Below are 17,722 nucleotides of genomic sequence, written 5' to 3'. Positions count from 1 at the left end.
CTATGAGTGACAGTCAAACAGTTCTTCAGGAAACACTGGCTGAACTGCAATGCTTGCATACCAAACTTGAAGCAGATTTTGCTTTGACCAAAAGTCACCTTGCTTCCACAGAATCTGATTTGCAGGATGTGAAACAAATATTGTCAGGAGAAAGATGAAGAGAATGTAAAGAACCTTGAAAAATTGGAGCAGAAAGCAGCCCAACTCGTGACCCTCGAACATGCTTCCAAGGAGTCAGAAGATGTTGCAATGGAGAAGGAAAATCGTATTCTCCATCTGCAGGATAAAATTGATCAGGTACTAACTGAGGTGGTCAATGGGAAACAAACCACTGTGGAGCTGGAACAGAAACTGGATGATGCTAAGATGATTATTGAAGAACTAGAGCAAACCGTGTCAGATTTTGAATCAAGGTTGAAAACATCAGAAAACACTGTTGCTTTCAAAACTGAACAGATTTCTGTCCTTGAAGCTAAATTGACAGAATTTAGTGATTCCCTTGCTACCATGGAACATGATAAGATTAAATATGATGTCAAATTAAAGGAGACAATATCATTACTTGAAAACAAAGAATCACAGATAATTGCTCAGAAAGAGATTGTTAAAGGGTTACATGAAACTCTCTCAGATCAAGAAACATCAGTTGCTTCACTGAAGGAGCAAGTATATGAACAACAGGAACTTCTGTCTGATAAAGATAATCATGATGTGGTCTTACAAGAACATGTTGCCAAACTAAAGAGTTTGGTTGAGGACAAGAATGAGAGGATTGCTGAGCTTGAGACTGTGGTGAGTGAGCATGATAAGAGTAAGGAAGATCTTGTCAGTTTTAAGAGTCAAAATTGTAATTTTGAGCTGATGTTTTACATTAAGGACCATATTTGCCTTAAGAATAGGGATATAGAAAGCAGGATAACCAGCTTAAGTGAAAATTCATTGAACTGTCAAAGGAAATTACATATTTGATGAACGTTGAGATAACTTCTTAGCCCAAGTGTCTGAGTTTAAGACTGAGTTGCAAGGAAGTGAGAGAATAGCAGAAGCTCTTACTGCTAAGCTACCCGTGTTAGTCCTTGAGAAAGAGGGAACCCTTAGGGAACATGATTTGTGTCTTCGGAGGGTGAAAGGATTTAGCAGATAGTCAGACTGAATCATACTCCAATATTGTTAGGGAAAAGGATGCAGAGTTGAAGAAAGGCAAAGGAGTGAGTTGGAGGTGGAGGTGCTGAATAAGTTAGTCAAGCAAAGCCGGTGTGAATGTGATGAACTTAGGGATCAGATGAGTTCATCAAGAACCCGTTTGCAAGATAAGAATAAAACTTGCTCGGACAGAGAACAAGAACTGAAAGAGCAATCTGTACAAATACCAATATATTAACATCAGCCCTTGAGAACCTTGCCCTACACACACAATCCTTGTCAACACAAATAAATACTAATGTACAGAAGCACAGTGAAATCAAACATAAGCTTGATCGATCAAAACTTTTATTCCAGGAGCAAAAGTTGTCAGAGTTTGAAAAGGTGTCTGGTGAGACTCTCAGTAGTCTCCAGGAAATGTGTAAAACTCTTCACTACCGTACAAAACTACCATCTGCTGAGCAGTCAAGAACTATGGGCATGTTCTTTGAACAGAAGGATGAACTCCTTCAAGAACTTTCAATAGGCATCTGCAGCATCATGGCTGAAAGGGAGGAAGTTGAGAAGGAGCTTCATAAGGCTCTGCAGCTGCTTGATGAGATCTTTGATGATCAGGAGACAACAGAGAACACTTTGCAGGAATCCAGACAGGAGTGTGGTTCACTGGACATGGAAATAAAGGAACTCTACAATAAGTTGGTTCATCTTCAACAGAAGGTCATAATAAGAGATCAGGATCTTGGTCAAATTGCTCATGTGAAAGAGTCTTTACACAGAGATATTGAAAGCATGCAGGCAAGTCTTGATGCTTCAATGGAAGAGAAAGAAAGTCTTTCAATCTTGAACAAATGTCTTCAGGAGCAACTGGATACAGTTGAAATGTCACGAAAAGAGGTTCTAGAAGAGAGGGTGAATATGGCTACACAGAACAAAGCTCTAGTTGACCAGATTGCAGAAACTGAAGACAAACTAAACCAAACTTTGCTTCAATGCCAAACATTAAATGAGGAAATCATCAAGCTAACTGACAGACTATTAGTTGCTGAAACTGAAATATCAGAAGTAAAAGGAAGAAATCTTGAGCTCAGCATGACACAAGAAAAGATCAAACTGGAGTATGAACAACAGATAAATGAAAAATGTCAAGCAATAGAACAAATGGGAGCTGACAATTCAAAGGTTGGTGATGAGATACATTCCCAACTTGTTGATAAGGATGTGCAACTGTCTGTTTTAACTGAGGAGTTGGGGACATTGTCCACAGAACTGATTTCCTTTCAGAGTCTTCATTCAGAAATGTGCAATAGAAAAATGTCATTAGAACAAACTTGTGCCAAACATGAAGAATCACTTGTTGAAAAGGACAGACTTATTTCTGAGGAGGTAAAGAAAATTGCAACATTAACATCAACCACAGAAGATGATGCAACACAAAAGGAAGATCTTCAGAAGAGATTTGCTGAGGCACAGGCAAAGGCTGATCAGTTACACTTGTTGCTAAGTGAGAAAGAGCATGCTGTTTCTGAAAGAGATGAAGAGATTGTGAGCATGACAAAAGCTTTGGAACAGATGAAAAGGGGAATACATGAGGAGGCTGAAGCTGATTCTTTGACCCATAGCCTTTCTGAAGCAGAGATGAAGATGAAAGAGGTGCAAGGACAAATGGAATCTGTGTTACAACAACTGACAACAGCGACAGAAACTAATCATCATTTGGAATGTGAACTCAGGAGTGCCCAAACAAAGATGGAAGAACTTCAAGAATCACTCAAGAATGAGATGAGTCAGCACAATGAACTTAAGGTTGTACATGAAAAAGTTTCATCAGAGATCAGTATTCTCAGAGGCAATCTTGAAACCAAGGATAAGGAACTCAGGGAAACTTGTAGTAGATTTGAAGTGGTGCAGAGGCAGTTGCAGGAGATCGAAAAAACAATGATTGGTCCACTTGGAGATAAGGATGCCTTACAGATAGAGATTAGTGTTCTCAAGGATATTTGCAGTGAGAAGGATCAGGAAATTATCAAGCTACAGACTCATCACTACGACACTGAGTTTCAATATGAGGAAAAGGTTGCTGTGAAAGACAAAGAAATAGCTAAATATACCAAAGAAATTGCTGATCTGAAAGAACAGTCTGAGAAATATTCCACACAGTGTGGTACATTAAAGCTTGAAGTACAACAGAAAGTCAGTGAGGTTTCAGCTTATTCTCAAAAATACCATGAACTTTTGAGTGTTGAAAGTTTAGATTCTCAGATAGGTATGTTGAGGCATCAACTGAAATCTGCTTGTGATGAAAATGCTGAACTTTTGACTAGAGTCCAAGAGCATGACAAGGTTCTGTATGAAAGGGATGTCAGATATGAAAAAGTCAGGCAGCAAGTTTTGAAGCTGGAGGAAGAAATCCAAATTACAAAGAAACAAAGAGCTTATTACCGTGAACGTCTGAAGAATTTGAAATCACAGGTGGGAGACACAGAGTCTGTGACAACAGAGATGGCAATGGATATGTCATGGTCATCAGATGTTGACAGTTTCAGCGAAGTATCAGACACTATGGACACTACATCAGTTTCTCGCTACTCTTCACAGCGAAGTCTTGGCTTTGATCCAGCAGTGGAAAGACTTCACTTTGAAAACAAAGATCTTCTCAGACAGATCAACTACCTTCAGGAAGACAAAGAATACATGGAAAAGGATCTTTCATATCAAGTTCAAGATTTGTTGGATGAGAACAGAGAATTTGACTCCGTTGTTAGGTCTCTGCAGACAAATCTGGAGAAGGAAAAGGAACTTGAAGAAGAGGCTAAGAAGGATGTAAATAAATTGCAGAAATTGCTCAAGAAAAAGGAAGCAAAAGTAACAGTTGCTAATAAGAAGTTGGCTGAAGCAACGGAGCAGTTGACTCTACTTGCTCAGAGGGTGAAAGATATGGAAATGAAGGTTGAGAATCTGACAGCTGAAAATAGGAACCTTGAATCTCAGCTTGGCGACTCTCGTAGACTTGATGAAAGTTTCACAGAGTTTGAAGCAGGCGAAGGAGCAGAAGGACCTGTGAAAGAAGTGTTAGAAATGAAGAAGCTTCTGAAAAAAAAAGAAGCCAGAATCCTGACTCTCAGCAAGAAAGTAAGAGAAGCAACAGAGAAGGTCACATTAGTCTCTCATCAGCTGAAAGATGCTCAACAAAAAGTAGAAACTCTACACATGGAAAATCAGAAGTTGACTGTTCAAGTTAATGAGATGCAGAAGATGGAATCAAATGTATTATCTCCTGAAAGGGAAGTGGAGGGTACTGATGATGCCAAGAAGGTGAAAGATCTGCAAAGACTATTGAAAAAGAAAGATGCCAAAATTGTAGTCACGAGCAAGAAAGTTGCAGAAGCTGATGAAAATCTCAGAATAGCCAATAGCAAGCTGTCAGCAGCTGAGGAAAGAACTGAGGCTTTATATGAAGAAAACCAAAGGTTTGCAGATCAGTTGTACCAAAGCAAGTCAAATGTATCAAGCCATCCAGAAGAGATAACAAGAGATGCTCAGATTCAGAATCTTTTACAGCAGCTTCAGGGGGCTATGGATCAAATTGCAAGGCTAGAATCAGAGATTGCAAACAGATCCTCTGTGACACCCGGCCAAACAGGTGGATCATCAGCTTCATTCCATTTAGAAGAACAGGTGAAGAAGCTTACTCAGGAACTTGCTACTGAAACTGCACGAAGACAAAAACTTGAAGCCGAACTTGAAAATCAAAAAGACACCTTGATTGACCTACAGTTTGAGAAAGAAGAGTACATGGGACAATTATCATCTTATGAAGATTTCAGTGGTGAGAGTGCTAATGTTGTCTCCAAGATTAGAACTATGGAACTGGATATTGCAAGAAAGTGTAAACAGTTTGAGAATGTGCACAGGGAAATGAAATTGCTGCAGACTCTGCTGGAGGAGAGAGACATCAACATGAATGCTTTGACAGTAAAGTTAGAGAACACATCACAAGAACTCCACACCACCACAGTGAAGCTTCAAGATGCTAATTCAAGCCATCAAGAAACATGGAACAAACTTCAACAAACAGAAAATCAGTTATCAGCTACATTAGTGGAAAAAAGTCATCTTCAGAATCAAATGGAGGTTATGAAATCTTCTTCAACAAGTCTTTCAGGAGATGACGAAACATTTCAACAGATTCAGACCCTAACACAACAAGTAACACAGCTGCAGTCTGACATAGAAGCTTGGTCTCAGAGCTACCATGAAGCAGCAACAAAGAGACAGGAACTTGAAACAGACTGGTATAGACAGCAAGAAGTGATCTCTACACTTCAGTCACTGAAAGACCAAAGCGATACAAACTTGACAGACACCTTAAGAGAACTGGATGAACTAAGATTACAGCTGCAAGAGAAGGAGTCACACATTGCAGATTTGTTATCTTTAAAACAGGACCTTCAAATTCAGTTGAATGAAGTTCATAGAACAGAACAAAAGCAAAGAGAAGCTTCCTCAAGACAAAATCAGTATGAAGATGAGTCCAAACAAGAGAAAGAACCTGAGTATGACAGAATAGTTTCTTTCCAACAACAAATCTCTTCTCTAGAAGATCAGCTATCTGATGTTGTCTGTCAGAGGGATCAGTGGAAGGAGTTCTCACAGCAATGGGAAGTGTATGCAAATGGGCTGAAATCAGAGAAAGAACATCTTGAGAAGAAACTGATAGATGTTCCAAGCACTAAACTTGAGGGCAATGACCTTGAAGAAAACACAGCCCTCAGTGTTGATGATCGAGAGACTGAATTGGATTCACTGAGGAACCAACTTGAAACATTGCAGAAGAAAATGTCTGATGATGAAAACAAGATAACGGAGGTGCAGGGTCAAATGAAGAAGAAAGATGCCAAATTGGTTGTTCTAAAAAAGAAAACTGCAGAGGTACAGAAATTACTTGATGGTGCGACTGACAAATTACATCAAATGGAATGTGCAAATGTTGAAATGGCAAGTCAGGTTGGGGTTCTTCAGGAGCAGCTTGACAGTAGTCAAAGAAATGAGAAGACTCTTCTGCAGAAAATGATGGACATTGATGCTGCCCATCAGACATGCTCTCAAGAACATGGGAAGTCCAAACTTCAAGTTGAATCATTTAAGGATGTGGTGGAAGACCTGGAGATGCAGTTGCAGGAATCCAGAACAAAGGAAGACTTCCTTCGGGACGAGTTGGAGTCTCTGACAACATCATATGAAAATGTCCAAAAAGAACTGGCCTCAAGGAGCTGCAGTAGTTCTGAGAAGGACACTCTTATATCTCAGTTACAAAAGCAACTTGAACAGACAGATACTAAATACCAAGAAGAGAAGTCACTGAGGATGAATGCAGAAAAAGTTTGTTCAGATATGAAGACTGAAAATGAGCACATTAATAGTGGTTTAGTCGAAGATGTGAAGAAACTGACAAATGAAACAAATGTTATGGAACAGAAAATTGTTGACCTGAATAAGCAATTGCAGCTGTCTTCACAAGAAAATGAATCACTTCAACAAACACTGACTGAGAGTAACACAGTGCTCCAGACGAACAACGTAAAGATCATATCACTTGAAAATGCCTGTAAACAAAAAGATGTGGTCCATGCAGAGCTGAAAACTGATCTGGACAGTTTGATTGAGAAACTGAATGCCAGTGAGACTCTCATTGTTCAGCTGAAACACGAGAAACAAAAGCAAGATGAACTGGAGTCTTTGGTGGAATCTCTGAAGGTTCAGAATATCACTATTAAAGAGGAGCTAGAAAACAACAAATGTGAACAAGAAGAAAAAGCAAAACTCCTGGACCCCCTTCAGCAGCAGGAGACTGTGGAAACACTCAGTTCACAGAACAGAATGTCTGAAGAGACCCTATTGAGTATTCAAGATCAGTTGTCAGCTGCGTTCCCCTATGTCTACGTTGAAAGAGTTGTGACTGAAGACAATGTGATTGAGTGTGTGTCGCTTTTCATTTCCAAGACTTATGAATACATTAACAGTAACACTTATCTGCAACAGGTGTGTGCTCAGAAGGATGAATGGATTCAGACAATGCAGTTAGAAGTGAACAGTTTGAAAGGCAAAATTGCTTCTTTAGAACTCTCTGAACAAGGGGATTCATCCAATACCAGCTTGGCTATAGATTACTCTAGGGGTGAGCAATGTGAAGGAGTTACAAAGGAAACAGTTTATGAACTGACACAGACCAAACCTCTCAGGAACCTTGACACTGAGATACAGCAGGGGCAATCTGATGCACCAATCACTTCTCAATCAGATTCTAATAAAGGGATTCTGGCACATTCACAACAGAAGGTTGAGGAACTGGCTCAGATGATCATCCAGAAAGATGAGAAACTGAAGGAAGAATCTCTCACCATTGCAGTGTTACAGACTTCTCTCTCAGAACTCCAAGAGCAAATACGGCTAAAAGATGAGCACCTGACCCGGAGAGATACAGATTTAACAGAAAGGCAACATACCATCTTAGATTTGCAGAGATCCATCTCTGACCTTCAAGGCATTAAAGAAGGTGTTAATCTTGGTGAGAAAGAGGAAGATCATATCCAGGATACTACTACAGCCCTTCAGGCTACTGTCACACAGCTTCAGCATGAGCTGAATCTCAAGGAACAGGAATACATCCAGGGTCTTGCCCAGAAGCATGAAGTCTTGACAATGGAACAGCAATTGACAACATCTCTGCAAGGTGCCCTAACTGGCCTTGAGGATAAGCTGAGGGATAAAGAACAAGCATACTTACAGAGTCTTTCCAAGAAGGATGAAGAAATTGCCAAGGAACAGCAGATGACGTCATCTCTAACAACATCCCTTAGTACCCTTGAGGATGAACTGAAGGTTAAGGAAGTGCATGTAAGCATCCAGCAAGGAGGATACCTGCCAATTGTACTGCTCGGGACTAACACTCTCACTGCTCCTCTGCTTATTTAGTAACACCTTTCTAACTGCATCCTCAAACTCACTGTATTCACTTCATTATATTCACTCCTTGTATTCACACTATAACACAACAGCATACTCATCCATTTCCTGTGTTCAATATCACCATCAATCTTGCCTTGATTCATATCACCTCTGCTCATAGCTACTGCTTTGCCTTCTTACATAGAAGTGATGAAGCATAGAGCATCAGCTGCCTTTTAAGAGTGTGTGTGTGTGTGTGTGTGCATCTTGCTTTTCAAGCATAGTGTATTAGTGTCACAATTTACAGTTATGATTAATTTGTTGAAGGATGTACTTGTCAGACTGTCTGACAAAATGATAAGGATTATTCCAGCATATTGTCACAGTTATTATTTTTCAGTTTTTCAAGGGGAATATGATACAATATATCCTGACCTTTGGTTTGGTCATTTTTTTTTCCAATATGATATCTAGATATGTATCCTCTATATATACTGGACAAAAATGTTAGGGATCATGAATAATTTCAGGAATATTATCTGTATTTAAAATGGAATGCACAATGTTCCAACATTATGCACTTAAAATATTCACAATCCCTGACTTTTAGTTCAATAATATCCGCATATATTTGCATGAACAATTATCAAGAACTAGAGTGACATTTCTTCTCAGTTATTGACTCATTCATACACATATATGAATGCTTGAAACCTATACCGTTTTGTCCAATATTGACATGGTTGGTTGTGGCTGTTTCTGTTTTGTGGGGAAATCAAGTTTGTTGATTGAGACCATTTAACTGCATGCTTGTTCATTCATATTATGTTATCAACAGTAAACAAACCTCTTTTACTGAGAATTAGTACTTGTACTACATTTTTCATGTTAGTGATAAGTTAAATATCTTGAACATTGGGAGTTCTGGTCAGGTTCCAGGCAACCCATGATGGCCGTAAATGGATTAAGCTGCTTTGTTAGTTTTATGTCATTGCACCATGGCTCCATGGATGGCTGCTCGTCATATCAATAACTACATTGTCTAATTCAGACACATATTTCGAGACGGATAGCATATAGCTGGAACACAGCAGACTGCAGAGTCAAACAAACAAACTTTAAACTTTACCTGTTAAACCTTTCAGTCAGTTATAAATCATACATGCCATGTTTGCTATTCCTTATTGACAACTTTAAGGGCTTTTACTTCATTCTAAAATAAATCCAAAACATTATTCAACAATCAACCAATTGCAAATCACAGTCAGATAATTGTCATATAATTAACACTTTAACCAAGTCAAATGAAATATTTATTTCAATGAATTCCATACATATTTAGCTGGTTTCATGAAAACATATAACATGATTAAAGCATAGAACCATTATAACTTAATAGTTTTCCTAATTACATCCCTGGATGATTTAAAAACAAGAATGAATTGATAATAATAAAATCACTCTAAAAGTGGACACAATTTCATGTTAATTAACCTGAATGTATGGGACTAGATAATCCTAGCTGTCGGTGTATATTTATGATACAACACCTGGTGCATCAATCAATACAACAGTTGAACAGATTGGCTGCTGGATACAGTTGTATTGTGGTGTTTATACAGGACAGCATGGCGTAGTCCTGTGTGGAGGTTTGTGGGCATGCTACAGACTGTGGACGTCCCCGGGAGTGTTACATTTCTGTATTCATCAGTGTCGGACAGTGCTTCCTTGATACCATACACAATGTACTGTTAGTATTGCTTCAGTAATTTCAGGAGAGATTGAGTTTCAAATATTTACAGTATTGATAGAAAGACGATGTATATATTGTGAAGATTATTGATGAGTTTTGTGTTGTATGTTGAGGGCATTAGTTGTATGAATGCTGTTTGTATATGGAGGAGTAAGAGGGTGAATGGTGTGTGGGCTATTTCTCTGTGGTATGAGGTATTATTATATTAAATGGAGACTGATTCACTAAATGTAGAAAACATGTACTATAATATTGCATGGAAGCTACTTATCTATAATGTAGAATATATTGCACGAGTCTATTTCACTGTGATGTGTATATCATATTGAATGGAGGATATTTCACTTTGTTGTGTATTGTCATACTGAATTGTAAAATATGGGGTATTATCATATTGCATGGAAGCTATTTATCTATAATGTAGAATATACTGCATGAGTCTATTTCACTGTGATGTGTATATCATATTGAATGGAGGATATTTCACTATGTTGTGTATTATCATACTGAATTGTAATATGGGGTATTATCATATTGCATGGAAGCTATTTATCTATAATGTAGAATATACTGCATGAGTCTATTTCACTGTGATGTGTATATCATATTGAATGGAGGATATTTCACTATGTTGTGTATTATCATATTGAATTGTAATATGGGGTATTATCATATTGCATGGAAGCTATTTATCTATAATGTAGAATATACTGCATGAGTCTATTTCACTGTGATGTGTATATCATATTGAATGGAGGATATTTCACTATGTTGTGTATTATCATATTGAATTGTAATATGGGGTATTATCATATTGCATGGAAGCTATTTATCTATAATGTAGAATATACTGCATGAGTCTATTTCACTGTGATGTGTATATCATATTGAATGGAGGATATTTCACTGTGATGTGTATATCATATTGAATGGAGGATATTTCACTGTGATGTGTATATCATATTGAATGGAGGATATTTCACTGTGATGTGTATATCATATTGAATGGAGGATATTTCACTGTGATGTGTATATCATATTGAATGGAGGATATTTCACTGTGATGTGTATATCATAGTGAATGGAGGATATTTCACTGTGATGTGTATATCATATTGAATGGAGGATATTTCACTGTGATGTGTATATCATATTGAATGGAGGATATTTCACTGTGATGTGTATATCATATTGAATGGAGGATATTTCACTATGATGTTGGGTATTATCAAGGTAATGTTGGGTATTATCATACAGAAGAGATGCTAATTGAAGGTGATGTGGGGTATTGTCATATTGAATGGAGACTATTTCACTATAAATGTAGAATGTTATTATATTTCTTGGAAGATATTTATCTATAATGGAGAAAAAAAGATATTGCTTGAGGCTATTTCACTATGATGTTGGGTATTATAATTTTCAAAAGATGCTATTTTCACTGTGATAGGATATTATGTTTCTTTTTGTTGTAGGATATTATGTTATTTTTTACTGTCTTGTAGGATACAATGTTATCTTTCACAGTAATGTAGGATATTATGTTTCACTGTGCTGTAGGATAGAATATTATATTTAATTGTGTTGTAGGATAGGATGTTATATTTCAGTGTGATGTAGGATAGGTTATTATGTTTCAGTGTGATGTAGGATAGGTTATTATATTTCATGGTAATGTAGGATATTATATTTCAGTGTGATGTAGGATAGGTTATTATATTTCATGGTAATGTAGGATATTATATTTCAGTGTGATGTAGGATAGGTTATTATATTTCGTTTTAATGTAGGATATTATTTTTCATGGTAATGTAGGATATTGTATTTCAGTGTGATGTAGGATACGTTATTATATTTCATGGTAATGTAAGATATTATATTTCAGTGTGATGTAGGATAGGTTATTATATTTCGTGGGTATTATTGTATGGTGGGGTGGGGTATATTGCAGCCAAATGTTAGTTCATTGACTATTCAGAAGCATTGTTTGCAGTGTTCATTCTAGGGAGCACCCTTGCATCATTCGCGCACTAACATTTAACATGGCGCACAGTCCAGGATTGGGCAGGTCGCGTTGTCACATCCATAACTGTAAATCTGAAATGCAAACAAGCAAAACTCAAAACTAAGTAGGTCATGGAACAAACCAACAATATTTGATTGAAAGTTATGAAAAAGTAAGTGAACTGATACTAGTAATTGTATGGCTGACAAGTCACAGCAATTTGACATGACCCACATTATTTTCTAAATGACTGACAAAACTGAGGGCTGGTTGGCCATGGGCCCACATTTAGGACAGGCTGTAATGAACACTGTGTTTGTAAACACTAACTGATGACCCTGCCTGCTTGGCATGCTTGCCTTATTCCACAAGAGAAGTTTCTGATCCAGTAATCTAAACATAGGTCATAGTGTGTGCATCTGTTTAGGTGGCCAAGTTTTATTACAAGTGTGTTGATTATACTTTCAATCAATACGACAGTGTATACTTACATGACAGTATTTGTGGACCAGCATTGTCTGTTGCTAGAGTTTCTTGGGCTGATGTTTATTTCCTGACACAAAATCGATTTCGAAGTCAAGATAACATTATGAGATTTCTGGATATTGAATTGTATGAAATAGTGTTAAACTTGACTAACAGAATGTTCTGCCTAATGTAAGTTGTAGGAGTATCACTCGGGGTATATGTGGGTTTATGTGTCAGGTTGTATACCACTAGCTTGAAACTACTACAATGAATGTATCTAGCAGACAAGTTCCATGTTACATTGTAAAAGAATGGAAACAAATTTGAAAGTTATAAAACAGCTGTTCAAGGGAGATGAGAATAACTTGTACTGTGTCTCATAACTTTCACTGACTCATAAACAGCATGTAGCCGTTTGCTCCTTGTGGGGTATAAGGGATATATTATCCCACTTAGAAATTCACATGCTGCTGTTTGCTCCTTGTGGGGTATAAGGGATATATTATCCCACTTAGAAATTCACATGCTGCTGTTTGCTCCTTGTGGGGTATAAGGGATATATTATCCCACTTAGAAATTCACATGCTGCTGTTTGCTCCTTGTGAGGTATTGTGGGAAATATAAGGTTTGCTCCTTGTGGGGTATAAGGGATATATTATCCCACTTAGAAATTCACATGCTGCTGTTTGCTCCTTGTGGGGTATAAGGGATATATTATTCCACTTAGAAATTCACATGCTGCTGTTTGCTCCTTGTGGGGTATAAGGGATATATTATCCCACTTAGAAATTCACATGCAGCTGTTTGCTCCTAGCAGGATGTAAGGGATATATTATCCCACTTAGAAATTCACAGGCTGTTGTTTGCTCCTTGTGGGGTATAAGGGATATATTATCCCACTTAGAAATTCACAGGCTGTTGTTTGCTCCTTGTGGGGTATAAGGGATATATTATCCCACTTAGAAATTCACATGCAGCTGTTTGCTCCTAGCAGGATGTAAGGGATATATTGTCCCACTTAGAAATTCACATGCAGCTGTTTGCTCTTAGCAGGATGTAAGGGATATATTGTCCCACTTAGAAATTCACATGCAGCTGTTTGCTCCGAGCGGGATATAAGCGACATATTCTCCCACTTAGAAATTCACATGCAGCTGTTTACTCCTAGAGGGGTATAAGGGATATATTCTCCCACTTAGAAATTCACATGCAGCTGTTTTCGTTGTGGCTGGGATATAAGATATTTGTTCTCACTGTCAGGAATGTATTTCCCTACCAAGGGGCGATACATTGTATTAAATCAAGATCAAGTGTACCAATCAGAATCTTATGTACATTACAGTTGATTTGTCATGCAGTGCTTTGCCAGATTGGCTATAGTAGTATAAAGGAACTGGGTGTATATTGAGTAGTATGTACATGCATTGGGTATTCATGAGTAATATTTCTAGGCTTAGTTGTGTAAGTTGCATCATATTTACATTGTAAGGAGAGGGAATGGAAAACCTTAAGGTAGCAGCTGTTTTGCCGATTGAGTTGAATATATACAAAGAATATCAGAGATAGATTGCTACCACTGTGTAGGCTGGAGAGAACAACTATAATAAGAATACATTCTTGTGACAATCCAAAGGGAACCGGCTGTTCATTTATGTTATGGGTTGGTGGGGTAACCTAGTAGGTAAAGTGTTAGCCTGTCTCGCCAAGAGCCTGAGGTTCAGTTCCACTTGTGGGTTCTTGTGTAGCATTGCTGGAGTATTGATAGGTTTTTCACATGACAAGCAAAATGTAAGAAACCCGCTTTGCATCCACAATATATTGAGCTGACTAGTACCTACAGTACCTACAGTGACAATCAGTTTTAAGTGATGCTTACATTGCTAGCTATAAATGTCATGTATCACACAAACAACTATTATCAAGCTCAGCATGTTTAACATGTTTCATGAGAATGTTTTGAGGGTGGACCATACATGATTTTTTTTTCGCAATTAGTTTTTATTAAATGTGTACATTGGTGCTAAGTGGAACGTGTGAGATATCAACTGGTATATCAATAGTTTATAAAAATTTAAATAAATCATAGTGATTGACTTGTTCGAGGTCTAAAGTATGAAGCATCGACTAGTGGCTAATGGTGGAGAGACTGGGATGTCTCCATGAATACTGCAGAATCTAAAATTAAAAAAATACCAAAACAATATATTGTTCCACAAAATTGATCATTGAGTGTACTGAGAATATAAACAATTAAAGGCCTGACAATAACCAGTCTGTATTATCTGCCCAAACAGATTCAACTGAACATAAAAAGGCAAAACAGTTATGAAAATTGTTTGAACCAAAATCGCCAAAATTCAGTGATGAAATAACTCGTCCACCAACAAAAAGTGTAAGCTTGTCTTGCCCTACCATTAACACTTGCCACTCACTAAAACTGCACAATAGTGTCAGTGAAAAACTGTCTCCAGCAAATATCTTTATATTAATCTTAATGTAATGCTTGTTGTAGTGCTAACATAGCTTTGAAAAAAAAATAACATCTTCCTATAGAAGTTGCCTTCACTGAGGATAATTAAAACAAATCTTAGAATCCTAATGTCAAAGTAGGCATTAAAACAGTCAATATTTTCAGCTAGGTAGGCCACTCTGGGTGAGCGTTTTCTTCTTTCGACAATTTAACCATAATATTTAATACCACAGTTGTTACATATGTTTGCAGTTGATCCAAATGGTATTTTTGGTCAGGCTTATTTCAGATATTGTTGTGACAGTTTTTTCATTAGAAGTGTGCAGGAAAGTATTTTCAAAGTATTATTTATGTTTGATGCTCTGATATTATGGGTAATGTAATAATCATGATTTATTGAGAAAAATGGAACTTGGTATTGTTGTTCACGCTCTGTGACTGGCTCATTGAGGATCATCATACCCTATGTTGATGATTGTTCATGCTTTCCATCACTGGTTTGTCTGGTCCAAACTCCATGAATTACAGGTCACCATCATATAGCTTGAATATTGCTGACTGTGGTGCTACAAACATTTCACTAATTCCTGTGTTATGACATAAAAGAAAGAAAATAATTCAAGAAAGTACATTATCTTTAAATATTTTGTTGTTCTTCTCTTCAGCTGGGCACAGCTAACCAGTCATTGCTAGAACTGAACCAACAGCTGCAGACATATGCAGAGGCAGCCACAACACTCCAGACCCAGTTAGATGCTGCTGAGGAGGAGAAGGGGCACCTGCAGACCAGAATCTCAGAACTTGAATCCCTATCCACCAGCCAGGACTCAAGGATGGCTGACCTGGCCACCCAACTGCAGCAGCAGGAAGCTGACTGTCGTGCTTGGCAGTCCAAGGTGGAGAGTCTGCAGATGCAGATGGAGCAGCAACAAGATGACTGCCGTGCTTGGCAGACAAAGGTTGAGAATCTACAAGCACAGCTGGTGGCAGCGAACACAACTGTGGAGCAGCTTCAAAGCAGTTCTTCCAACAAGGAGAAGGAAATCATAGAAAGAGCTCAGACAATGGAGACAAAGGCAAATGAGTTGGGGGGCCAAGTTGCCAGTTTGGAGTCTGAGATTGATAGTATCAAAGGAGATAATTCTGCATGGAAGGAGAAGGTTGAAAATCTCCAGTCACAATTAGAGAATGCAAACCTAACTATGGAGCAGCTTCGGATCAGTTCTTTGGACAGAGAGAAGGAGGTGGCAGAAAGAACCGAGGCAATGGAAACAAAGGGAAGTGAGTTGGAGAGCCAGGTTACACATTTGGTATCAGAAGTGGAGTTGCTAAATGGGGACAAGGCTGCCTGGAAGGCTAAGGTGGAAAGTCTGCAGTCTCAGCTTGAGACTTCCAATACTGCTCTTGAACAGTTTTCTAGTTCATCCTCAGACAAAGAGCAACAATTGACTGAAGTTATGCAGCAGATGAATCAACAATTGCAAGAGAAAACTGATGAGATTGTGAATCTCCAGGCAAGTTTGGAACAGTCTCAAAACCTTGTTAAAGAAGTCACTGAGAAGATTGGTCAGAAAGATCTAAAGGTGGCATCACTTTTGGAGAATCTTCAGGAGATGGAAGACAGGGTGACACAGCTGTCAAGTGGAGAAGAACAATCTGCTGCACTTACAGCAGAGCTGGAAAATGTTAAAACTGAGCTTGAACAGAAAAAGAAATCTTATGATGATAGGGAACTGACTCTCAAGAAAGCTCTGGCAACTGCTAAGAAACTTAAGTTCCAGCTGAATCAAGCGAATACAAAATTGGAAGAAACCACATCTCAGCTTGAAGAACAGAAGGCAAAAACAGTGGCGGAGGAAGCAGCTGTTAAGTCTGAGGTACAGAGTGTGAAAGAAGAATCTGATGCCAAACATGATGCACAGATGCAAGAACTTCAGCTCCAGCTGCAGACTTACACAGAGTACACTCAGCAGCTTCAGCAGCAAGTTCAGGGTCTCACAGAAAATACACACAGTTTGGAACAGCAACTGAAGCAGAAGCAAAGTGAGGTGGATGAACTAGAAGGGGCCAGGAATAATATGGTTTCTGAGTCACAGGAACTGAAGGCTGCCTATGAGAAGCTTCAGGAAGAGCTGAACAGACTCCGGGAGGAAAATAATGGGTCTGTTCAAGAGAAGGATGTCGAGGTGCATAAACTGGGTGAGACTATCAAGGAACTCGAAGGAGCTGTTGACTTCCACAAACAGACTGTGTCTGAGAAGGAAGATGTCATAATGAAGCTTATGATGGAAAAGGAGGGATTCCTAAAAGACAGGCTTATTCTTGAAGAGAAGGAGATAAAGGTGACAGAGTTGTCCCATATTGTTGAAATACTACAGGATTCACATCAGAAAATAAATGAAGAAAAGGACACACTGAAAGCTGAAATGGTCTCACTCAATGAAAGTGTTAAGAATCTTCAAGAATCTCTGAAAGTTAGAGAGGAAGCCCTCGAAAGGTATGTGGATACCCTAGACACATCTCAACAGGAAATTTCCAGCAAAGAGGATGAACTGCAGCAGCTGCAGGTGGATCTGAAAGCAATGCAGCAGTTGGTAGCCTCAATGCAGGAGACCAAGGGAGATGAGCCCCAGGAGCTGCAGACAGAACTGGAAGCTGTCAGGTCTCAAGTGGAGGAATACAAGGCTCAAGTAGATACATATAACCAACAGGGAGTTGTCTTACAAGAGGAGAATTTGAGGCTAACAGAATTGTTAAAATCTGAGGAAGAGACTGTTACTAAATTAACATCACAGTTGGCTGAAAGCTGTGAACATGTGGAAAGTCTCAAAACACAGGTTTTATCAGCAGGTCCAGAATTAGATTCAAGTGATTCTGAGGCCATGTCATTGAATGATTGTCAGAGACTTCTTGAGACAAAAAGAATGAACTTGAAAGA

General features: G+C 38.4%; 1 protein-coding gene across 1 annotated transcript in view; it reads left to right on the top strand.

Annotated features, from left to right (window-relative positions):
• LOC124279844 (nesprin-1-like) overlaps positions 1-17,722 on the top strand; it is a 51,864-nt gene that overhangs the window by 16,202 nt on the left and 17,940 nt on the right. Inside the window, 3 exon segments of the mRNA XM_046715723.1 lie at positions 148-792; positions 1,501-8,037; positions 15,450-17,720. Coding sequence (XP_046571679.1) covers positions 148-792; positions 1,501-8,037; positions 15,450-17,720 — 9,453 coding nt within the window.

Source organism: Haliotis rubra, unplaced genomic scaffold (assembly GCF_003918875.1).
Source record: "Haliotis rubra isolate DU_JTF1 unplaced genomic scaffold, ASM391887v1 Scf257, whole genome shotgun sequence".
Taxonomy (NCBI): domain Eukaryota; kingdom Metazoa; phylum Mollusca; class Gastropoda; order Lepetellida; family Haliotidae; genus Haliotis; species Haliotis rubra.
This window is presented reverse-complemented; position numbering and strand designations above follow the sequence as displayed.